Consider the following 25000-nt stretch of genomic DNA (forward strand, 5'->3'; position numbering starts at 1 on the left):
GCACGTGTCCCTGGAGGGGCATGGGGACTCAGCTCCCCAGGGAATGTGTGTTTGGGACAGCGTGGCTGCTGTGGGCTTGGCAAGTCAAGAGATGATCCCACTTGTGCCACTCAGAAGGCTGGGTGTGGCGAGGAGCAGCATGGGGGGGGGGCGGATGTGGGAGAGAAACGGGAACAGGATCGGGAGACAGGAGAGAGAAGAAATAGACACCTGGTTGCCTTCACAAAATTATTGCCCACAAAATGTGGGGAAAACCCACATCTCTGCAGAACTTGTATAGAAAAATATATTCACACCAGGTTATCCAAGAGTGGATTCGATTTTAGAACAGGAGGCTTTATTGGACAGAATCACAATGTATACTTTCTCCCTGTATTAATCATCAATTCTACCATAAAAATATAGTACAACATTTGACTCACAAAACACAAGCCATTGTAAACAGAGCAGGTGGCAGCGGCCTTAGGTTCAAAGGCTGGAGTCTCAACAGAAGACAGCTGCCGGCAGACGTGTTCGGTGACAGGTAACGTTGCCACGCCGAGGGGCGCTCCGGTGACATCGGTGAGAACGAGCAGAGCCATCCTTCCACGTGATCAGGGCGGAGAACGTGAAGCTGCACCAACAGCAAACGTAAGAGGATGCTAAACTTGGACGCGATTCGTTTGCTGCTCGGTGCGCAGCCATGTGCGTGAGTGAACATTCATCCGTGGGCAGACACCCGTGGAGCGGCGTCTCGCCAACACAAACGCACAGGTGTCCAGCGCCTCCCTCTGAGTCTGACGTTAAAGCAGCGAACGCTGTGCAGAACCCAGCTGTTCGCCGGGCGCTTTGTGTCGTTGAGCTGAAATATCTCTTCTTTCTCCAAACGCATTCTTGTCGTGTGCAGATACTGTGTTTCCTCGTGGAAGGCTAGCCGAGCTGACACACACCTTGGGCCTCCTTAAGGCAGATACCCTACTGCTGTGTAATCAATGGGCACTCTCTGGGCGCCCCAAGCTACAGATGGTGTGAGTCCCCCCCCAGCCACACTTGGCACGCGCGCACATACACACACACAAGACAGTGACACCTGTGGACACCCGGGGATGCAGAGAAGTGGACTTTGGTGTCCTGTGACTCCAAGCCCCCAGGCGTAGCAAGGGTGGCAGGGGGCCTCCTCCACTGGATGAGGAAACAGGCGTGGGCGGGTGTGGTTGACCTTGCCTGGCCACATTTAAATGCCTTCTCCCAGAGGAGTCTGAGAGAATAGAGACCGGCCTTTCCCCACTCCCGCAAAATGGCCCTAGTGGTCACGAGGGGAGGCAAGGCACCTCTCTGATCTGTCACTGGACTTCCAAGGCTGTGAACTGGAGCCAGCCTGGTGTCCAGTGGGGCAGTCCAGAAGGGGCTTGGCTGGACACCAGGCTCCACCAGCATCCCCAACACTCCAGAAGCAGCTGTCTTAAGCTGTTAGCTGCAGAACATGGTTGCTGAGGTTTGACAACTTCAGTTTGGGATGGAATGTGGTGTTCCAAGGTTTTTGAGCAGGGGGTTTAGTGACTGTTAATAATTAGAGCAGAAATGTGGTCAGAAATGAGTCGAATGCGAGGCAATGGCGAGTGGAGCCCGTGGAGGTGGGCAACGGGCGTCTCAGCAGGTGTGGGCAGTCCCTCTGGCTGAGTCCTGCCTCCCAATCAGCAGAGAGCAGGCGGGTGGTGACACCCAGAGCTCCGCCCACCCCAGGGACAACTGACGCCTGGGCTTTGAAGAGGATTTGCTGATGACCAGGATTCAAAGTGACCTTCCTGCCCGCAGGTGCAGAGTCCACTCCAACAGAGTGGCTGTTGGAGGCCACCACGTGATGGATCTGGGTTCTGTCGATGATGTGCTGTGACTTTTCCATACCGAAGTGTGAGTGTGACACTGAGCGCACCCTGGGCACACGTGAGAGAGGACACAGGAAATGCACGCGTCGTGTTCCTAAGAGCGCACGCATGCCCAAAGGGGCACCCACAGTCTTCTGTGTCAGAAGTTAAAGTTCTCTTTAAAGTCCTTGAATCTGGGTAGATGTGACGAGCCAAGTACTGCTAGGACAGAGCTGTGACCCTGTGCTCTGAATGCCAGATCCGTATTTCAGGACACACGCAGGAGGGAGGTGCCCCACGCCCGCCAGGGGTGTGGGTGTCACATCTCCAAGCAGCGCGAGCATGGTGTTGCCGCCATGTGAGTTCTCCCACTTGTTCCCAGGGAGAGGTGGCAATGGCCTCTAGGACGCTGCACTGACAGTCACGTCAAGGTGCCCCTTGTCCCCACCCAGGGTGTTGTTGGAAGATGTCCCTTGGCCAAACGTGGTTGGTGTCTTGAGAATGAACTAAGTTCCTAAGCGCGGAAGCGAATGCTCCTCAGAGTAAACACGATTCACCTCGCCCTCCTTCCCTCCCCTCTTCCCTTCCTTGCTTCTGGTGGCTAAAGATAGGTGGATCCTCCCCACGTCCCACGCCAAGGCCTCCACCCCTCCCGCTGGCCACGGCTGTGGTCACTTTCACCATCTCTTGGGAGGCGTTTCCCTTCTGGGCGCTCCCAGGCACTATCCTGGACACTTGCGAAGCTGTCACTCACCAGGCAGGTGCACACCTCCTGTGTGTCTCGCCACGTGCTCATCTGCACTGTCCGTTCTGGTCCAAATGTCACTGCCTCTGTGAGGCCTTCCAGAACCCTCCTTCTCCACCAGTCGAGTTCCCCAGTCCTGCCCAGCACCCGACAGAACTGAGAACACCCTGGGGCAGCCCAGCTCACCCACTGTACAACAGTCACTCGTCCTGTCCCCAGCCCAGCTCAGCCCAGCCCAGTACCTGGCGTACAGAAGGTTCCCCATCAATGTCTGAGGAGCAACAGGTGAGTGCTGTCACCTTTCTGATTGATTTTGATTGCCACCTGACACTCCCCAAGACCCCCTGGCAAATGACTCCCTGTGGTGAGGTCTGGGTCAGGCTGAGTACAGCCACCAGGGGCCCAAGTCCATGGGGAGTTGGACAGTTCCCTTCCCTGGAACCTGCAACTCCTCTCCTCTAGGCAGCTGACCCCCAAAAATGCCTGGCCCTAACCCTTTGTCCAGTGCTGGTGGAAGGAGAAGGCCTTTGACACCCCCGCCCCAAGCCTGAGGTCCTGCCACCCTCCTTTGGCTAAGTCAGGACTTCAGCCACCAGCTGGCCTGGGTCAGACGACATCGCCGGGGGTCTAAAGGCTACTTGGACGTGTAGGAAGCGGGAGCAGTGGGTAAGGCAGGGGAGCTGCGAGAGTAAAGGGGAGGCCATGCACCCCTTCGCCTCTCCCGCATCCGGCTCAGCCGGGTCCTGGAGCCAACGCGGCGGCCCTCTGTGTGGGCGCTCCTGGCTGCAAAGCGGGAGGAGGCTCATATCGGGGCCAGGGAAATGCTGCTTCCCATGGGAGCTCGTGGAAGCGACTGGTCCAGAGCTGCCAGAAAGCCCAGGGTGGCCATGAGCCCTCAGCACCGAAGGGGCTCAGCTGGGTAGAGCCCTGTGGGTCAGAAGGCCGTGAACCTGATTCTGGGCACAGAGAGCGCCCCGAAGCCCCTCCCCCAGAATTGCCTTAGAAGCCCACACGGAGCAGAAGCCAAGAGGATCCCTTCCCAAGCAAAAGGTGACCACGGGCAGTGGGGCTCCCAGGGCCCCACTCTCCGAGGTGGGCGTCAGTACAGGATCTGAGCACCAGAACGACGTCCTCCAAGCCTAGAACCGCCCTCGACAGGTGAAGCTGGGGACGCTTCCCGGCATTCCCGGCCTGCCCGTCTGCAGACCAGACACTGTCCTGCCTCAGGTCTCCCTCAAGTGTCTGCCTTCAGGCCTCCAGAGCCCACAGAGCGGTACAAGGGGGCTGAGCACAGCGCCTGCATCATCGCGTTGTTGTGGAGACTGATGGAAACACGCCCCAAACATGCAGCACAGAGCCCAGCGCCTGCTCTGCGGCTGGGGGACCACCGTCACCATCACCCACCTCCGGGGGACCTGGAGGGGAAGCCACGCCGGATGAAGCTGCGAACCAACTTGTGGCCCACACCCAGGGAATGGCATCCAGAGCTGCCTCTCCCGGACCCTGCGCCAGCACGGCTCAGCGCCTGGCTCTGAGGCTCGGGAAAGGGGGTGGGGGGAGCTGATGGGCGAGGCCCTGGTTAGCGCCAGTGGCGGCAGATGCCACCGCCTCTGGCAGCCAGGTGAGACTGAAGCAGGTGCCCCAAGGGTCCCCTCTGAGTGCCAGAGCTACTTTTCTCTACCGAGGTGTCACGGCTCTGCTGGCCTCTGCCCGCGTCTCCCTCAACACCTGCGCTTACAGCCTCAAGAACCCAGAGAGGAACGAAGCTGCTTTGTGAAGGTCTTCGCAGGGAGGGTGGGCAGCTCCTGCTGTCGGGCCAGGGCCTGCTCAAAATGTCATGGAGAGATCAATTTTTGTCTCTCTCAGAACAAAATGACCCAGCCACTGGGGGTGGGGGAAGGCTGGAAGCTGAACTCTTTGGAGAATTAGGGAAAGATGCAAGAATGTTGAAACTCAGGTGTCTGAAAATCCCCAGGTCCCCACCAGGTTCAGACTCAGGAGCCCTTGGGAGCCCCTTGAAGACCATGCACGTTTGTGACTGGGCACAGATGGCTGGAAAGACAGAACCCCGGGTCCTGGCTTCTGAGGAAGGGATACCGAAATCTGCATTATCAGCTGTCTCCCACGGTGACGCCTGTGTCAACTTGAAGAGCCAACAGCTCCATGCTGATGGCTAGAATCTTCTGGAAAGTAGTGGGAGCCCCAGAGCTAGCTGGATCTCTTCTTCCCTGCGCTGCTCACCGTTCAAAGGACACAAACTGGCCGGGGAGAATTTTGGCTCCTGATAAAATACCCTCATGCAAATCAGGCAAATTAGTTTATCCTGCGTGTGAGTCTTATTCTAACAAGGCTCAGCCTTTGGTTCCTCCGAGGACTCACAACCCAGCCAGGAGGGGGTGCTGTCTACCCGCAGGCAGGCAGGTACAAGGGCGTCAACCAGGACAGGACCTTGGCTGCATTCTTTCCACCTTAGAAAGGAAGGCACCATGAGAAAGAAAATTAATGTCACAGACAGGAGGTGAGGGGTTTATTGCTCACGGTGACGGGGAGCTGAGCTTGGTCGCAGAGTGACACGCGGTCAGTGAGATGGGACTCCAGGGGCCGCCCACCCCGTCTGACGTCTAAGTACAGACAGGTGGGCTCTCTGTGGGAGGACAGACCCCCATGAGCCACCTGCCCCAAGCTCGCTGCGTGGACTGCCCCCTTGGAGCCCCAGGGGCCTGAGGTCCCTTCCATCCAGAGGAGGCCTACGGAAAAGCTAGAATGGTCACAGAGTGGCTAAGCAGGGCAGATTCTGATGATGCCGGGGTAGGAACGGAGCCCTCGTGTGGCTCCAGGAATCCAAAAAGCCTTTCCTCCCAAGGCTTTGCTTCCAAGCTTCATCATTAAAATGCTTACAATTCTCATCAGCGCTGGAGCCTTGAACTTCAAGCCTCACGCTAGCTTCAAGTCAAGCAGGTGCCTCATGCCCTTGACCTAAGCGCTAAGAATCTCGGCGCCTGAACGTGTTGTACCTGAGAAAACCATGTGATGTCTGGTGAATTAAATGACCAAAATGAGGTAGATAATTCAGCCGGGAACGAGGAAGCTGGGGGAAGTCTTTATGGACGGCGAGAGATGAACACCAACACGTATCTAAAAGTAATTGGAGTACTGCTGCTTGGTGCTGACTTGCTAATGCAGCGGCTTTTCTTCTTACTTCCCCTCGAGTTTTAATGCCTGTGTCTGTCAAATAAAGACATCAATGGGCTTACCTGGAGTCTCCGTCTCCACGGTGCCAACAGAACTGGTTTTATTGGTTTCTAAGCAGTTTGGGGGGAAATTATGAAATGCATCTTTTAAAGATGCTGGGTAATCGCTTTTGCTTCCTCTCTGTGGGAGAGGAAGAGACACTTGTTCCCAGAGAGTGGGGTGTGGTCTCTGCGGAGCGGCCAGAGAGAGGATGCGCCACACTCACCCCTGCACCTGACACTGACGCAGATGTGTTTTGCCACCCGAGCTTGCCTGTCTCCCAACCTCATCCTCCAGCCGCCCACGCTTCACCCTGCTCTGGGAGTATTTGTGCGGACAGAGAGACACTCTTGTCAGATTCAGTTGTGCACACTGCCGTGACTTCCTGTTTGCAACCCCAGTGGGCCTTGTGTTGGGGCGCTGGAGGGTGAGCACTGCTTGTCCTGAGCAAGACCGCACACACGAGAACATCTGCCATCATTCGAGGTCCAGTGGCCCAAGAGCTCTGACCCAGAGCAGTGGCATTTCCGTGACACACGGTCATGCTGGCGGTGGTGTGTTGGTGTAGCTTCAACAACCAGCTCTCTGAGGGCACACAGTCTAATGGATCTTTAACAACTGCCCCTCCATTGCGGAAAAGCCCGATGTATAGTTTTTACTGATTTTCATGGGATAAAAACTCCCGCCACGGCTGATTTCAAGCTACTAACTCAGACACGGGAAGGGACGCAGGCCGTTGGCTGCCCCAGGGAAGGTATGAGCACACCTCCAACAGCGACGGGAAGACGTCAGAGCCACCGGCAGAAGCTGTGTACTCATACGTCCTAGTCTCCATGGAAACCTGAAGCTAGACAAGGCCAGGCCGAGTTGTTTTCTAAATGAGGATCTATGGGTTAATCAGATGCCATTGTTCCAAAGAGACATGAAGACGCTTCTCCACCCTCAAATACTGGGGCACCTGTCAGTGCACGCCAACAGACTTCCTCCCCCACTCCTGCAAAGTTGGGGCCCACGGAGCTGGCAGGGAGCAGCGGCCTCACTCTGCACGGCAGAGTAGGGAACGGAGGAATGACTCCTCCTGGCGTTCACGAGTGGCTGGGAAATGCAATGGTGAGCAAAGATGGGTGGGCAGAAAGCACGGCCCCCTCCCCTGCTTCTTATGAAATCGAGATGGGGGGCTGCTGACGGACTGGCACGCATCACAGCACGCTACAGAATCTCCCTCCCCTCCCTCGCACGGGGCACTCTCTTGATCATTGGACAGCCCCTGGGTCTGTCAGTCCTTTGGGAAACCGCAGGTATCAACCACCAGGACGCAGGAACCCAGCGCCAGGAACGTCAAGGCCACGTCCCTGCCCTGCGGTTCTTCCCTGTCTGTCTCGCAGGCTGTGCCAGACAAGTGGAAACACGGCCTGCAGATTCGGGTCACAAACGGGGAGGGGGAAGCCCAGTAAGCCACCATCCTCCTGCTTTGACTGGGCTCCAGCGGCTGTGACACGAACACTGGAAGCAGACAGCCTCCTGGAGAGACCCCCAAGAAGCTAACCCGTGGACTGGCTGATCACCCGCCTCCTGAGCCTGTTTTCATGCTCAGACTGTCCACACAAACGTTAGCTCTTGGCTGGGGAGAGTGACAAAATGCATCCTGTCCCATCCTTGGCAGCGATGGGACAGCCACTGATTGTTAAACAGGTTCCCCTTGAGCGGAGCCCGAGAACCCCAGCTGGGAATGGTTTAGTTGGTGTCAGCTGGTGGCATCTGGATTGAAGCAGCCACTGCTGCCAGGTGGGAAGGAGTCGCCATACTAGACCTGGGGCCGGATGGCCACCACTGGCCTCTTTCTGCGTGACCCGAGTGGCCCAGGGAGATCACCCACACCCAGTGGTCAGCAAGCAGGTGGACACCACGCTTCCACCTGCCACCAGCTCTCTGCATCCTGGACAGTGATGACTGGACGGAGTGCCAGCCTCCGGGGAGCCCTGGTGAGTCCAGCATCTCCAAGGATCGTCTCAGACAGAGCGGCCCGAGCACAGCCCACGGCACCCATCGGTGATAAAGGGGGCGGTTGAGCATCCGCCCGTGGGGAGCCAGGAAGCAGGCCCGGGGCCCCTCCAATCCCGGGAACCGGGATGGCTGAGCTTGCTGGGAGGTTGGCCGTGAGCGCTGTCCACCCAGCAGCCCCCAGCCCGCCCTTCCTTCTCTCCAGCGGGGGTCTCATCCAGCAGCGGGGGTGTCGTCCTTTACTCAGACACGGGCAGAATGTTCTGGCTGTGAGAGTCGCCTGTGAGGCCCGAGGAGCGGATGGAGCGTCTGTGGAGGATCCTGTTCAGAATCTCCTTGCAGGTCTTGCGGTACTGGTGTCGCAGCAGGGAGTAGACGAAGGGGTCCGACGCGGCCTTGCTGTAGGCCAAGCACTTGGACAGCACCCCCCAGTGCGAGCCGATGGACGCCGTGGAGGACAGCTCCACCAGCCTGCAGAGAGAGGGGACTGTTACCGAGGGCACTGTTAGGTACGACCTTGGAGCCGGGGAGCAGCCCTCCAGTCTGTGCCTGGCCCTGGCCACTTCCTGGTCACTCCTCGGTTTCTCCAACACCCGCTCTGCAGGAGACGGGGACAGCAGCCGTCTACAGCCACGACGGGGCAGGGGGTACACAATCACCAGGTGCTTACCTCATTCTTTTTTTAAAAAATCTATTTATTTATTTGAAAGGCAGAGATACAAAGAGAGGGGGAGAAAGAGCGAGAGAGAGAGAGAAGAGAGAGAGGTCTTCCATCCCCTAGTTCACTCCCCAGATGGCCGCAATGGCCGGGGCTGGGCCAGGCTGAAGCCAGGAGCCAGGAGCTTCTTCTGGGTCTCCCACGTGGGTGCAGGGGCCCAAGCACTTGGGCCATCTTCCGTTGCCTTCCCAGGAGTTAGCAGGGAGCTGGATCGGAAGTGGAGCCCACACAGGATGCCACGGCGACAGCCTCTTTCTTCATTCTGGGCACTGCGCTGTTTCACACGTGTGATCTGGTTGACACCCGGGGGTCTGACTACTTCCATTTCACACCTGGAGCTGGATGAGCCAGGGGTCAAATCATTGGCCCGAGATCACTTGGCTGGTCAGCGGAAAGGCAGGGCTTGAAGCCCGCCCTGTCTGCCCCTGAAACCCAAGCCTAACTCGGAAATGGGCTAAGAACATGACACTGGCATCTGATTTGGCTCCAGCTCTGCTACCGCCTGGCCCTGTGATGCTGCCCAAACTTCTCACTCTGGGACCTGCTTGTCCCGTGGAGAACAAGGAGGTTGAATGAACTCGTCTTTGGAAGTGTCTGTCGGAGCCCTGCTTCCAGCCCGGCTCTGCATCCGAAGGAGGCTGCGCGGGAAGACGGAATCAGAATGTTTTTGCAAACTTTCTGCAAAGCTCAGAGTTTCTTGCCAGGAAGGCCTCTTCCCAGTGGGGGGATTCTTTTTTGTTTGATGACAGCGGCAGCTAGGGAGAGGCAAGAAAAGCCACAGCCCGCGTGTCACACGAGCCGAGCTCTTAGCCTCCTCCTACACTCAAAGAGCAACTGGCTGGTGTCAGCCTGGGAGGTTCACAGCGGCCTCCGTGGTGCTGGAGGGTTCCCTGGCTCAGCAGCTAAGTCGCTTCCTCTCCTCTCCCCACACGCACACTACCCTTGGCCGGATTCGGACAGGAGCAGAAAAGACCAGAGGACCAGGAAAAAGCTAGGAGGTCATGAATTCCCCCTCCCCCGACCCCCACTGCCAAGTGAGGAAACTGAGGCCCAGCCAGGGGCTGGGGCAGCAAGTCCGTGGCCCTGCTGGTCTAGCACCTGTGCCCTGTCCACCCGTGCTCATGGGTGTCTGCAGTCTGGAAGTCAGGCGTGGCTCTCAGCACCGTGGGCTGCCCAGGGGAGGCCCCAGTATGGAAGGAATCGGATCTGAGCTGTCGCTCTGTCTTGCCAACGTTAGCTGACCTTCCTGATGCCTTCCTTGGGCAGGTGGTGCGGGCAGGCTGCAGAGCGAGCGGAGGTCGCGGGCGGGGTGTGGTCCTCCATGGAAACGCCTCTGTCCTGGATAAGCCCCCCCCGAGGGGGGTCCATGCTGAAGCCCCTCTACTCCAGCTTCAGCACAGCTGCCGCCTTGTCCTCTGACCCCACGGGGGATGTGGCTGTTTCTTCCCACGTCCTCCGGCGGCTGCTTCGGGAAACGGAGCTGCCGGCATTGGGGAAATCGGTCCTTTTATGAAATCTATTTTGAGAAGTGATGAATCCACAGGGACAAAAGCCCGAGTTTCACACTCTTCTCTAATAATAACAATGAAACCACTCAGCCCCAACCCATTGCTGCCGTGAGATGCCAAAATGTCGGTCTTCGCTGGTTGTGACATCCAGCCGCAAGAAAGCAAAGCATTGTCAGAGCGTCAGCGAGACCAAACCCTGCGGGGTCCACGGACTTCACACAAGGAAGTGGCTCGGCTTCCGGGTGATGAAGAAGGCAAACCAATTGCATTTGCTTCTCAGAGATGTCGTGTGAGGCCTCCACGCCCTGGTGCAGCAACGGAATTCCCAGGGGAGGTCTGCTGTGGGCGCACAAGCTCTAATCTCCCAGTCAGCCCGCAGCCAAAGGATCAGGACTCCCTGTTCACAGAGGAGGGAGTGGAGGCTGGGCCGGGGGAGCCGCAAGCCAGGGTCTCCTCCACGGGAAACACCTCTCCGTGTGACCGCAGTCCACAGCCACGCTGGAGGCCATGCTGGCATCTGAGTGTCAGCAGTGCAGAGTGGAAGAAGCAAGCTCCGGACTCCCTTCCGGTTCCCAGAGCCTCTTTCCCGTGAGGCCAGGATGTGGCCTGTGGTCACTCGCCCCTGAAAAGCCAGTGCCCGGCACCTCTGTCAGGACCTCTGTCACTCCACGCTCAATGAGTGCGGGCTTGGACACAGCTCCCACGCAGTCACTCCCAGGGGGACCTGGGACGCCCCCTGCAGCTTGGGGGCTGGCTTCCTGCTTTCCCTGTGCCTGCCGCAGCTGGCTTTGCTCCACACCATTAGCAGATGGGTCAGAGCTAGGAGACAGCAAAGCCACTGCGGGCTCCTCTGCTCCGGCACCAGCCTGGCCCGCCAGCCGCCTGGCCCCGGAGTGCGCACCAGCACCTCTGCTTCCAAACCTTGAATTTAAAGCAATCAACTAGCGCCCAGGTCTCTCCCCATGCTCTCCTCCCTCTCCCCATCTCACTCCCCTTCCCCTCACCTCACTCTGTTCCTCCCTGTCTCTCTCTCTCTCTCTCTCTCTCTCTCTCTCTCTCTCACACACACACACACACACACACGGCCCACGGAACCTTCCTGGGGAAAGCAGCCCGATGTCTTCCCAGAACTTCATGGCAACTTGATATGTATATTTGAAGACTTATGAGTCATACGCTGCTGCTTCAAATTCCCACGAGATATGAGGCAGGAGGAGCCGTTTATAAATAGAATATTGACCCCCAGGAGCCACCTGCAAAGCAAAGCCCTCTCCCAGCCTTGCTTTGAGAAGCCACAATGAAAGCGTTGTCAGCTGCGCCGGTGTTGGCTCCGATGATTTAAGACAACCGTAATTATCTATACGCATATATTGCCGCAAGATAATGGCCTCATAAATGTTTCCAGACACGTGAATTCTAATTCGGATAATGTTTAATTCAGGCTTTTGGACGGGACTGGGTGTGGGATCTGCGGACCCTGGGGGATGCTCTGGGTGTTGCGGGCACTAAGCGGGGGTGACTGTGGGCTGTCAGTGCCGCTGGATCATGAAGATGGAGTTCTGTGATTGTGCCCCCGGCTCTGGTCTTCAGGGGCCCAGCACACGGCAGAGCTGCACCAGAGAGCGGGGGTGGCCCCCGTCACCTCTTGGCTGGAGAAACCAAGATGGCTGCCTTTCCCACAGGAGCCCGTGCTGTCTGGGTTCACTGACCAGATGCTGCGGCACGGGGACAGGGATCGAAGACGTATTCCTGGGACACCTCTGTGTCTCCAGTGCCACTGGAGACTCGGCGTGGCCAGAGGCTAAATGAGAGCCAAATGGCTGGACTCTGGCCTTCAGCTCATGGCCACGTCTGTGGGCAGCTCGTGTCACCTCTCCGAACCTTGGTGGGACCTGCAGAGGAGCTGTGCAAGGTGCAACAGGACACGCGGTGGAGCCCCAGATGCATGGCAGGTGTGCACTTAGGGTCAGGTGCGCATGGGGACTAAAACGTCTTCATGGTCACCAGGAAGCTTGAGGGTCGAATCAAAGACTGGAGCAGCTCCTTTAAACCCGCGACCCAAGACTGCCACTCCCCTCTCTGAGAAAGCTGCCAGGCAGCTGTGAAGTGATGGGGGCAAGGAGGAAGGACCCCCACCTGGCCTACAGGGTCATCTCAATCAGCTCCAAGGGGTGGCAGGCGTCACAGCAGAAGCCCCCTGTCTGCCTCAGCTTCCCCGTCCTGCCGACTCGCGGTGCCCCCGGCCACTGCATGAGGTCAGCTCAGACTCTCCACGTGGCCCCCACTACAAGGTCCAAGACGGCAGTGCGGCTGGCTGCCCGCACATGGACAGAGATCGCGGAGCTGGGGGACGATCAGTTTCTGCGCCCACAGCTCCATAACGGCTGCGAGTGACACCAGAACAGCTCGGTCTCCGTCACCTCTGATGTCACCTCTGTTTCTGTGGGCCTCATGGACCCTGCAGTCCTCTGGGGGAGCAAGCAGGAAGTGTGTCCTCGGCTCAGAGGAGCGCAGAGCCGTGCCTGGGAGCGGCCGCACTCACAGCGCCGCTGGAACCTGGCTGAGTCACTTCCTGGTCCTGTGCAAGGCTGGGACCTGAGCCTGTCACCCATCTGCACAGTGAGGACGCTGGATCTCTGTCTCCCCTCTCTTTGCAACTCTGACTTTCAAATACAGAAACGTACCCTAAAAATTGGGGATATCAGAGGGTGCACACCCCGCTGCAGGCCCCGAGTAGGGACTTAGAGAATTTTCAAGAGAAAGGGACACTCCTGAATTGGCTTAGTAGCAGATCTTGTGTCACCTCCACCCCAGAGCGGGTGAGGGGCAAGGCTTCTTGACTCCAGCCCCTGCCCCGTCTGGAGCTCCAAGTCCCCTCCTGACCTCAGGGAGGGAGATACCGACTCGGCCGCTTGGGAGGCATCTGGGGGAACTGTGGGAAGGAACTAGGGAAGGTGGGCGAGGAGCTGAGGGGACCCCGGTCACTGAGCAGCTGAAGGTCCCAGGGCTGGGAAACCTTTTTCTGCCAAGGGCCATTGGGTATTTATAACATCACCCAAGGGTCATACACAATTACCCACTTAAACATTAGCCTGGTGTAGACTGAATTTCAAATCACTCCTGCGGGTGCCTTGGCAGGGCCAGACCAAAGATTTCAAGGCCATGGGCAGGATGTTCGCCACTCACCCTGGAGGCAAAGGCATAGGCACCCTTCACGCCCTGGCCGGCACAGCATGCCGGGCCCAGATGGGCGGAGGAGCCGCCTCCAGGAGAAAACTTGATCTGTTCTCTCCAAGTTCAGCCTCCCGCTGCAGAATGATGCAACGGTAATTAGGTCTGTACGTTTTTCTCAGGCCAAGTCAGGGAAATCGGGCACGGCTCCCAATGTTTCCCATATCTGCACTTGCAGATGCTGCGTGGCCCCCGTGGCTGCGGCTGCCGTGGGAGACCTCGCCCACACTGTCCCACTCCCTGCACAGCGGGGCCCACGTCACGGGCTCTGTCTGTGAAAGGGTGCTCCAGCCAGGCTGGAGGTCTCATGTCCCCATCCGGGGTGTCCCCGGCCAGGCCTCCTCTGCAGGGACTGTCATGCTCGGCACAGGGAGGTCCTAGAGCAGTGTGTGCTGACACAACAGGAGGGCCAGGCTGCGTCTGTTAGGAGGGAGTGCAGGGCACCTGCGGGAGGCTGGGCCGGAGCGGCTCCTCCACACCCAGGACCGGGCATGCGGGCTGGTGGCCGTGGTGTCCCCACAGCCGTCTTGTGTGCTCGTGAGGCGTCCTGGGCAGGTTGCCGCCCACTTGCACAAGGATGAATAGCTTTGGGAATGCCTCTAAAACCTCAAGATGCATCGGATCCATTTGGAGGAAGTGCATTGAGCTGTCCATCTACCATGGGTTTTGTAATCAGAAGAGAGAAAACCCCAGAGTGGAGCCACAGCCCCAGGGTTCCAGCCCCCCTTCCCCAGGGACTGCCAGAAGAGACCGTCTGTGGCCCTTCTTTCTGTGGCTTCTCCCTTCCCCTGGAGGTGAGCTGTGGCCTGGGGGGGCAGTGATGACCACGGAGGGCATACAGGGCCAGGCCTGGCCGCACGCACCAGTGCTGCACAGCCTTGGGCCCTCAGAACTCTGCAGGGGCCCGAGAGGCCGGGACACTGGTCGGGGCCGCACAGCAGGAGGGGTGGGGCCGCGGCAGACCAGCCACGCTGCTGGTCAACTGCTCTCCCTGACACAGCACCAGAAGCCCTTCCCCCAGTCTCCTGCACAGGTTTTGTGTCCCATGGAAAACCCTGACCTGTGCTAGTGCTGGCTTCCTGGCTGGGCGCAGTGGGTCCAGACCAGTGACCCTCAGCTCCCCAGGGTACCTATGACGCCTTCAGGAGACATTCTTGGTCATCAAAACTGGGAGGTGGGGGGCACAGCGCTTCCGGCCTCTGGTGGGTGCTCCCGAGCCTCCTACATCATACAGGACCGCTCCTCACAGTGAACAAGCCCCCAACACTGACCTGTAGGCAGTGCCGGGCCGAGCAGGAATTCTGAAAGAGAGAACTGGTGGCTGTGCTCGGCCCTGGCCAGACCCATGGGAGCCCTGCAGGCAGCTCTGGGCCCCACGTTCAAAGTGAGATGCAGGCGGTGCTGGCTGGGGAAGGGAGGAGGAGGCTGGCTGGGGGAGGAAGCCCACAGGTGCTGGGAGCACAGGACACCCCCCTGCGCCAACCAGAGCAGGACTGGGGGCGGGAGCTCCCACAGTGTAAGGACCAACAGGGACAGCTGCCCAAGGCGGCTGCACTGCTCCGGGGACTGTGGTGTGCTGGGGGCTAGCTGCTCCCCTCCAGGCTGATGCTGCACTGTGCTCCCTCCCACCCCACCCATCTCTCTCTCCCTCTCCCTCCCTCCCTCTCTCTCTCTCTCACACACACACCTCTTTGCACAGATCTTACCTGCCAGACCCACCCCAAGTGCCCACAGCCACCTCCCAATAGAACGTCACAGTTCCCTTTTTGTTACCAACTCCCCGTTAGGCCTCTTAGGAGACAAAGCTGGGGGCTTTTATTTTCCCCGCAGCGTGATCCACTGGGTGACCCACGTTTTCAGGCTTTCTTGGTGCTCCGGAGCTAGAGCAAGCTGGCCTGGGAGAGGCTCAGCCTGAGGGCGGGGTGGGGTGGGGGGTGGGGGGAGGTCTGGGAGAGAACACGACAGCCTCCCAGCGCCTGACCTGGCAATGGCAGAGACCTCCTGCCCACCCACGCCCACGCCGATGGCCACAAGGGCCCACCCGCCCGGCACCGATGGCAGGAGGCTCAGGCTGCTGTCCTGGTTTTGGTTCTGAGGCTAATCCCGAAGAGCTCACAGCTGGGGAGGGGAAGGATGCACCGTCCTCTCGCTGAACCTGGAGAAGTCATGGCTGCCTGACCTCCCCGCCCTGCCTCCCCCTCGCTGTGGCCAAGACAGGCTGACAAGTGCCCTTCAGAGCCCCACAGAGCCCCCCGCCCCTGCCCTGCCCGCAGCCCACCTGGTGATGACGTAGGGGGCGAAGCACACCAGGAAGGTCCCTATGAAGGTGCTGATCTTCTTGGTGGCGCGCTGCCGCCTCCGCTTCTGTTCCTCCAGACAGCGTTCCCGCACACTGCGCGTGGGAGAGAGGAGAGGGAGTCACGGGTGGCCCGGCCAGGTCAGAACGGGGTGCTCTCCACAGCACAGGCAGGGGCCCCTGGTGTGGGCGCTTGGCTACAGACCCAGAAAGGCCCCAGCCCCCAGTCTTGGCTGTCTGACCTTGAGCAAGCTGGTGACATCACCAAGACTCAAGGTCATACCTGAACATAATACAGGCTGCATATTTTTTGTGTATATTTCATTATTTTATATGTGCCAGAATAAAAGGCCGCAAAAGGTTTGTTTTGAGAATTAAATGCACAAAGCACAGAAATGCATGACACACCCAGTGCGTGAAACACACAAACTGATTAGCCCAGTGCCTGAGTGCAAAGAAACACGAAGGCTCCGGACGCCTCAGCTCCTCCACCGAGCACCAGCCTGCACCAGCCCAGGCACGACTCTCCCAGCTCTGTCTCTGAGTCTTCTCTATCACGACTGACCAGGATCACAGTGAAGACTGCGAGGGTGCAGCGGCCCCGTGATTCACTCGGCTGCTAAGCGGAGGCAGGACTTGAACCCCTGCCCCTGCCACTCAAGCTGACCTGTGACATCTGGGGCCACCTGGACTCCGTGTGAGGGATGTGGCACATGGCTTGCTTTCCCCCACATCTTCCATCACCGAACCTCACCCCTGTCTTGAGCTACCGATTCCCCCAGAGATCAGGCTTGGAGAACGAAGCGGCTGCCAACTCCCCGTGGAATTGGGCACAGAGCTCTGAGGACGGAAGGGGGAGCCGTCCTCATCTCTGACCGCATCCTGGGCCTGCACTCCGCTCTGGGACTCTGCGGAGCTGACATCTCAGGGCCAGTTGACAGCAGGGTCTCTTGCAACCTTCTGCCTGCAGCAACAGGAAGTGCGTGGGCAGTGCCCCCCCCCCGGAGGTCCCAGCTGTGAGCCTTCCCCTGCTCCCTCTCATGGCACCCAACACGGGCATCACCCGAGGTGGGCATGCGTCGTTACCGCGCAGTTCAAAATAATCAGTGACTCCACAGACGGCCAGGGAGAAAGACTGCAGGGTTGTGCAGGAAGTGAGGATACGTTGGCAGAGCCAGGCCTGGGCTGCAGGGACCCGGTTCTGAAAATAGGCCAAGCTGTTCGAGGAAAGCGAGTAGCAGAGAGAGAACGCACGAGCCCAGCCACGTGCGCCGTCCACGCCGGGCACCCTCCCCCTCTCTCCAGGGGAAGCATCATTCTGACGCCTAATTGCAAGGTTTCTTCATCACGGAGGCTGTCACAGATGGGCGATTCCGATTCATTTGGATGAGATTCGGGCAGGGCCTTTCCCGTTGGTTTCTGCCTTTCCAGGAATTCAAAGAGTTGGAAATTGGAGTTGACCTTGGTACAAATAGGTTTCCTACTGGCTGAGAACTTACTGCTCATGACTAATGCCACTGATTAACTTCTAATGACTCATTGGAAAAGCAACCCACATTGCTTGAGTTTCCCATATGTTCCCCCTCATACACCCTGACGGGGTTCCCGTGCATTTGCTTAGTCCACACTCACACCTCTGTGAGCTGGGGTTGATGGCTAGGGCCCCACTTCTCCGATAATGACATTGAGGGCCAGGGGGATTAAACAACCTGCACAAGCTCACGTGGCCAACACGTGGAGGCAGGTGTGTGAGCAGTCGGTCCCAGCTTATCTGGGACTGGAAGAAGACCTGCTTCCCACCTCGAGAATCCCTCTCCATCACAGGCAAACTAGGATGGTTGGTCATGTGTGGTAGGTGATGGCAGGACCCAAGCTGTGTATGGCCCTGGATCCTGGGTGCCGCCTCCCAGCTAGTCAGCATCATCATGCAACACAATGGGGTGGGGGGCAGACCCCAAGCACCCAGCAAATCCGCAGAGCAGAGCCGGGGGCCTAAGGCCACAGCCACTGCTGGTGACTCCCCAGTTTTCGCTGTGTTCCTATAGAATGTTCTACCCAGGTCCTCTTTGCTCCTGCAATGCACGGGCTGTAGGTGGGGGGAAGGGCAAAACCCTCACCCAGAGTTCTGGGTGCAGAGAGTGGACCAACTTTACTGTCCTGCATTTTTTTTAGATTTATTTACTTGAAAGGTTAATAACCAGAGTCAGAGGCGGAGAGAAGGAGATCTTCCATCCATTGGTCCATTCTCTACATGGCTATAACAGCCAGGCCTGGGGCAGGCAGAAGCCAGGAGCCAGGGAGTGCATCCTGATCTCCCAGATGAAGGGCACGGGTCCATGTGCTTGGGTCACCTTCTACTTTCTCCCAGGCACATTGCCAGGAAGCTGGATCGGAAGCACAGAGTATCTGGAACTCAAACCAGGCACTCAAATTGGGGGATGCAGGTGCCCCAAGCAGCAGGCCTCCTCACTACACACAGCGCCACCCCAATGTCCTGCCAGTGAAACCAAAGCCCAATAGCCTGGGAACCTGCACAGTCCCAGGCAGAGCAGGTGACCCTGGGGCTTAGCATTGTTCTGCAGGGGCCCATTTGTTTCCATATTAAGTCTTCTCCAAGGACTTTGAGTGCAACTGAGGCGAGCTGTGCTAGAGGGTTGGGGTGTGAGGCAGGACACTCACCCCAGGGGATCGAGGCACCAGTGCTCAATGACTGTGGCCCTGGGTGAGTTACACAGCCTCTCTGTGTCAGCTTCCTCATCTCTTAGGTGAGCATGATAAGAATATTGCACTCCTGCCCTCGCGGGGTTGCACTGAGATGGCTGAGTTACCACATGAGAAGTACCAAGGACAGCTCCTGATGGTCCTTCCATTGCTATTGTTCTTTCAACAAATTTCTGTTGAACACCTCAGTGTTGGTGCTATCTTGAACTCCAAGACCACAGGGCTCCCCCCCTCTGCAAATGTTCCCTTCCTTCCCACAACACTTAGGAGAGAGCGACGGCTGTAACCAGGGACTGTAAGAGAGAGCCGGGAGTCAGGAGGCCTGAGACTGAGTCCTAACGCTTGGGCTGGCACAGCAGTCCTCTCTGGGCCTTCAGGGGTCAGGTGACAGCTGTTTCCTAACCATAAGTACCTGACCTGCTGCCGAGCACTGAGGGTGTCTGCAGGGTGGGCACTGTGCCTGGGGGTCAGCATCCACACGGGCCCAGTCACACAGCAGCTGGCACAGACTCTCGTGGTATGAGAGGTCCTCTCCAGCTCACAGATGAGGAAACGAGGCTCAGAGAGGGGAGGAACTTGCCTACCCAAGACCGGACTGCAGACAGGGCTCGAACCCATCCTTGACTCCCGGGGAAGCAGCACAGCCTCCCTCTCGTTACGTCACCTCCTAAGTGAGCATGAGAGAAGCTCACCCTCGCACAGAACAAGGCAGGGTGCTGGCTTCGCACTTGCTGTCAGCTCCCTGTAGCTCTGCAGAGCTGAGCTCCCTGGAACTGTGCAGCTCTGACAGCTGCTGCTTCATTCCTCTGCAGAAGGGGACATGGAGGGCGGCAAGATTCAGGACACGCCCATGGCGGTTCGGCGAGTCCAGGGCAGAACCAAGCCTCCTCCCAGGGATTCTGACTTGGGTTCTGGAATGTTCATCCCCTAGACTCCATGAACCTTTACAGGATCAGCAAGTGATGAGCACTTGCAGGCACTCCCGGGCCTGATGGTGGCACCTGGAGTCTTGGGACACAGAAGGCAAGAAGCTCATAGCTCCCCCAAGGCTACCTGGCCAGGGACGTCCAGCCAGGGTGTGAGCATGTGTGTCAGTGTGGAGGTGGGCTGCAGTGTCCCGAGTTTGTGTGAGATAAAAGGAGACAGGCTGGCTGGCACTGTGACAAAGAGATGCACTCCGGGAAGTTTCAGTAATAAGACAAAGGGGATGGGGAGTTTTGTGTGATCTCGGCTAAAACCTTGAAGCTGCAGGTGCCTCCCTGCCCCCTCGCTGGGCCCGGGTCCTGAGTGACCCCCAGATAACTGTGGTCGACCCAGAGCCCACCAGCTGCCCTGACCATCCAGGGAAGGATGCCAGGGAAGGACCCAGAGCCCACAGCATGAGCACTCCCAGATGGACGCAGGTTGGTGTTCTGGCTTCTACCTTAAGGGAGAGCTGACGGCTTGTGGGTTCAGGACACTGATGTGAGCAGTCTCGCCCTCAAATCCAGTGACAGGGGTTCCCGCCCTGGGCCCTGCACAGTGGGGGGCCCACATCTCTCCCCACAAAGCAGAGTTCCAAAGGGCTAAGGAGAGTTTCCACCCAGAGCCCGCCCTTTCGTTCTAGACCAAACCCTAGGGATTTGATACTCTTTGCCCAAATACTCTGATCCTGCTTCCAAAACTTGTACAGGCACTCTTGTGGTCCAGCCGCTTGAGGGTGAACCAGGCCTCCTGCGTGTTGGACTCAAGGCCTGAGGGACTCAAGCCCCGAGAACAGCCGTGCAAGGGGCATGGATGTGTAGCACACGTGTGCTGTGCCCCTGGAGCAGGGAGGCCCCTGTGGGGCTGGGTAGAGCCATGGGTGGGAGGTGAGGCAGGTAAGCCGTGCAGCTGTCCCCAGCATGCGTGAGCCCACCCTCCATGGAGCCTGGGCACTGTCAATCTGAACCCAGCTCTGCAGCATCTTATGAAGGCACATAGACCTGCCAAATAGGGAGATGGAAGATGCTTCACGTGATAGTTTGTGAACTTCTTTAGGAACTCCGCAGTCCACATGCAGGGTATGCGGCTCTATTTCTACTATTGTTCCATCTGCAAACATCAGGGAGGACCCAGGCGTGAATCCTGGCTTGAGCCACTTTCTACATCTGAAATCAGGCCAGTGGCTCCCTTGCTGGGGTCTCCCAATTTCCTCCCTGGTAAAGTCCGAGGCATGGCTGGGTTCTGTCTCCCTAAGCTACCACTCTGCCACCCTCCAGGATCGGCACTTAGCAGACGTGGTCCCCAGGGCATTGAGGGAGCAGCAGATCACTGGGGCCCAGTTAGGCTCAGGGTGCTGCCCTGTCAAGTCCCTGTCACCACCATTCTGCTTCTAAGAGATCATTAACCGCAGCTGATGAGTGCAGAGCTGTGCTGGACTGGGAAGAGCCGGTCACCCACGTCTGCGGCAGCCCCACCTGCTCGGCCATGCACGGTGGCACCACGGGGAGTCTGGAGCTGTGGTTTGGGAAAACAGCACCGTGCACCCTGAGCAGGTGTGTGATGAGTATTAGAAGCTGCCACCTGTTCCTAAGAAGCCACCACAGAACGGCAGGTGTGGGGAGCGCCTCTCAGAGCCCCAGATTTAACTAAGAAGAGTGGGTCCCCGATGCTTGTGTGGAGGGCGAGGCCAGGGGTGAGGCACCTCCCCACCCTGCAGAAGCCACACACCACCGGACACATCATGACGAACACCGCAGTGGGCCTCAGAAAACGGGAAACAAGTCCCTTTCGGTGAAGGCCAGATGGCACCTGCTGCACGGGCCATCCAGGGAAGGACGCCTGGTTTGTGCTGACCAGGGGCTGGCGTCCCCAGACCCTGCAGACTCAGAGCACCAAGCCCCAGGAGTTTCTCATTTGTACAGAGGAAGAGTATGGAGCCAAGACAGAAGCCCCTGTGGAATGGCTGCCCCTTCCCGTGTCCATCCCCCCACCCCCTCACTCAGTGGAGGCCATTCCTCAGGTGTGGGCAGGCTGGGGGCTGGGTTGCCACAGCTGCTCACTATTCTGTAATCTCAGGGAGCCAGGGTGGGGGGCAGGGGAGTGGCCTGTGGGACTGACCAATCCCTGCCCATAAACCCCACATCTGGCCAATGAGACCCACTCTTCCCTCGAGGGTCCTGGGGTGCTGGGAGCAGGGGCTGTTCAGAACAGCCCACGGCCCGAGAAGGCAGGGAGTGGAGGCTGCTTCTGCAGCCTGGGTCTCTGTGCACAGTGTCTGGCCTGGGGCTTGTGAGAGACTTGGGAGAGCAGAGCTGGCTGCACCTGACAAAGGCTGGAAAGGGTCCCCACTCTCCTTCTGAGCTTTGGAAGAAGATCCGGGATGGGGTTCGTACCAATCTGAGTAAGAACCGATTTGTTTCTGGGCTCTATCCGCCCTCTGCTGTAGACTCACGGTGAGAGAAAGCTTCTCTCTAGGAAACTTTAAGTCCCCGGAGTTCAATGACATCTTCTAAAGCAGTCCCGGCCCGAGCCTTGGGGATGCAGCTTCTGAAACAAGGTTTCCCCAGCCCTGGGTGACAGAAAGGGGGCTGCTCTACAGTGGTGGCTACAGAAGGTTTCCTTAGGTACTGAACCACGCACAGACTCATGCAATTGGAGCAGATGCGTGAGCAATTGTGGCAAGAAGCTTGCTCCAGTGCAGAACCAGGAATGGCTGTTCAGAGGGCGACGGTGAACAGGTGCATCCATGCCCTTCTATGTGCAGCCACGGTGAAGTTCAAGGGCTGCTTGCTGCCGCTCACAAGCAGGAAGGGCTCAGCCAGGAGCCCTGGCTCAGACGGACACCTCTGGCCTGTCTCCCTCAGCCCTGGAGGACATGCACATCTTGGGAACAGTGCCCCCCCCCCAGGCTCCCCTGGGCTCCCAGGGTTCTGCTCTCACAGGAGGGTCCTTGGATCTAGGGTCCCTGCTCTTTGCCTACCTCACTTTCTGTACCATCTGGTGCCCAAAGCCCCCTTATTCAGGGTCTCGGGCAGCAGAGGAGGGGGCTGCCTTTCCCTGGAGGTAAGAACAGATCCCACAGAGGTACTGCAAGCTCGGGACAGCCTGGGTAGGAATCCCCTCCTCCCCCTGAGAGGCTCCGAGAATGACCGGGGTTCCAAGCAGGTGTGTGCTCTACTGTCTCCCCTGCCTTCTTGACGAACGGCAGCCAGTGTGGCAGGGAGGGGGGAGAGCAGGTTGAGTCCCTGGAGCCTGGGGGCGTTCCTCCCATGGGGGCTTTTGGACCCCTCATTGAAGGACACTGGACAATGCTCTCTGGGGAGGGCAACAGGTGTCTGATCCCCTCCAGCCTACTACAGGGGAAGGCGCATCCAAGTTCCACGCCACGGAGACTCCCAGGCACACTAGGGTGGGGAGACAGAGGCATCGGGGCCACCAGAGAGGGAAGATTCTCAGCAGCAGCACCGTCTGGTCCCAGAACTCGGAAGGGGCTCCCCAAGCATCTAGCCCGGCTCTCGGGCCCTGCTTCAAACCCTCTGCCTTCCCACCAGCCAGTTAACGTGAAATCTGCCAGCGCACAAAAGGAGTCTCCGAAGCCCAGCAAAGTTCCGACTCCGATTTCCATCCACACTTTTCACAGCCCCCCTTGGCCGATGTCCTGAGCACCTCTCTAAGCCGCAAGCACTGGCCGCTCTGCTCACCCTCGTCTCCGAGGAGGAAACCATTGGCCCAGGCCCTACGCCGGGAGCGTGGGGGCCTCCCACTCCCGCTGCGCCCCTGGTTCCCGGCTAGGGCGAGCCCGAGGGGCACTCACCTGGGGTGGATGTCCACGAGCAGGACCAGCGTCTGCATGGTGATCACGTCGATGCGCCTGCAGTGGAAGCGGGCCACCTTGAGCACCTTGAGGTACGTGAAGCAGAGTACGACGAAGGAGAGCAGGAAGCTGAGCGCGTGGAAGGCGCCGGTGAAGACGGCGAAGCGCAGGCGCTCCTCGGGCCGCCGGCTGCACAGCGTGCAGGACGCGTACAGCTGGTGGAAGCCTAGCCAGGACAGGGCGAGGGCGGCGGCCGGGAAGGTGAGCGCGTGCAGCCACGTGTAGGCCACCATGAGCGCGGCGTCTCGGAGGCGCATCTTGGCGCGGTAGCTCAGCGGGAAGACCACGGCCACCCAGCGGTCGATGCTGAGCGCCGCCATGCTGAGCATGGAGTTGGCGGCCAGGAAGGTGTCGAGGAAGGCGGCCAGGCGGCACAGGCGGTCGCCGGCCGGCTGCCGCTGCGCCACGACGCCGGCCAGCGTGAGCGGCATGTTGACCACGGTGCACAGCAAGTTGCCGCACGTGAGGTTCAGGGTGAAGAGCGCCGGCGCCTGGCGGCGGATGTCGGCGCTGTGCAGGAGGCACAGCAGCACCAGCGCGTTGGACAGCAGCGAGACTCCCATCGTGCCCACCAGCAGCCCCGCCAGACCTGCGTCCCAAGAGTTCATGGTGCGCGCCCGCCGCCGGCGCTCAGGGTCCGCAACCCGGCGCCGCCATGGCGCAGCCTGCTGCCGGCTCAGCCTCTCCGCGGCGCTGCCGCCGCCCGGCGACCCCCGGCCCCAGCCGCCATAGCTCCCCGGGGAGCGTGCAGCCACGCCGGATCCCCACGCCACCTCTCGGGGCAGGCGTCGGAGCTTGCAGCAAACCCGAAGCACCGCACCAGCCCGGGGCAGCCACCCCGGACCCCGCGCTGCTTCCTGGGCAGACACCTGGGCGCGCAGCCACCCCGGACTCCGCGCCACCACCGGGGCAGGCACCTGGGCGCGCAGCTGATTCCTGGATCCGCGCGCCACCTCTTGCCCCGGTGCGCCGCTGAACCCGGAGCCTTTGGCGCCCTTGGATCCTGGATGGCGGGCGCCCGCCGCCCCGCTCTGCCTCTGCTGGCTCCAGCCCTCACCCCATCGCTCCAAGCGCTGTCTGTGCTCCGCGCACCCTCCTGCTTTGGCTTTCTCTCTGCCTCCCTCTCCGCTCTCTCTAGCTCTCTCTCCCTTTCTACTCTCGCCTCCACCTCTCTCTCCCCCTCCCTCCCTCTCTGCCTTTCTCTAGCTCTCTCTGCTATTCTCTCCAATCTGTCTCTCCCACCCCCAATTTCCTCCTCCCTTCTGGTTCTTCCCCCTCCTCCCCTTCTCTCTCCCTCCCTCCCTCCCTCCCTTTCTCTCTCTCTCTCTCTCTCTCTCTCCCTCTCTCTCTCTCTCATCTGGCTGCTTCTATCACAGAAATCCCCGCTGATGTGAGCGTACACACACACACACACACACACACACACACTTACAGAAGCACCAGCCCTGAAGGCTGCTGTGCAGGGTGATTGGCTCCCTCTGGCTCCCCCTCCCCCACCCTCTGATTCTCCCCGTGTGTGGCAAAGAGGAGCCCAGTGGGGGAAGTCTTTGGGAGATAAGAGGAGTGTGCCTGGACACCTTGGTACCCCAGTGCCTCTTGCCCCAGCCTGAACATGAACAAAGCCAGACCCTGGCCTTCAGGTCCTAACGCCCTGTCCCTCCCGGGAGCATCCCAAGGCTGATGGCCCTCCCTCTCTGGGCTAAGCTGGGGGAGCTCAGGCGGGGTCCTTTGGCTGAGCTTTGTGTGGCCCAGGGCTGGGCCCAGATATCCTCAGGGGTTCCCCAGGCTGTCTCCTGGGCAGCCGCTGCACTGCCCATGCCCTTTTCCCAACAACACCTTCGGGCTTGCTGGAGGGATCCTGGAGCTGG

General features: G+C 59.1%; 1 protein-coding gene across 1 annotated transcript; it reads right to left on the reverse strand.

Annotated features, from left to right (window-relative positions):
- Positions 1–280: 280 nt before the first annotated feature.
- GPR26 (G protein-coupled receptor 26) lies at positions 281–24307 on the reverse strand. The gene is made up of 3 exons (XM_002722603.5): positions 23073–24307; positions 15557–15670; positions 281–8292 (listed from the first exon to the last, which is right to left on the reverse strand). The coding sequence occupies exons 1-3, from the start codon at positions 23738–23740 to the stop codon at positions 8061–8063; spliced, it is 1014 nt and encodes a 337-aa protein (XP_002722649.2). The 5' UTR covers positions 23741–24307; the 3' UTR covers positions 281–8060.
- Positions 24308–25000: the final 693 nt, after the last annotated feature.

This window comes from Oryctolagus cuniculus, chromosome 15 (assembly GCF_051225735.1).
Source record: "Oryctolagus cuniculus isolate XC-2025 breed Fujian yellow rabbit chromosome 15, ASM5122573v1, whole genome shotgun sequence".
In the NCBI taxonomy this organism is placed as follows: domain Eukaryota; kingdom Metazoa; phylum Chordata; class Mammalia; order Lagomorpha; family Leporidae; genus Oryctolagus; species Oryctolagus cuniculus.

Excerpts from the sequence above, each read along its gene's own strand:
- GPR26 (XM_002722603.5), bottom strand. The coding sequence starts at position 23,740 with ATGAACTCTTGGGACGCAGGTCTGGCGGGGCTGCTGGTGGGCACGATG. Across the intron at positions 15,671-23,072 it reads CTCGTGGACATCCACCCCAG|TGTGCGGGAACGCTGTCTGG; the intron begins GTGAGTGCCCCT and ends TCCCACGCGCAG. Across the intron at positions 8,293-15,556 it reads GCCCCCTACGTCATCACCAG|GCTGGTGGAGCTGTCCTCCA; the intron begins GTGGGCTGCGGG and ends CTCTCTCTGCAG.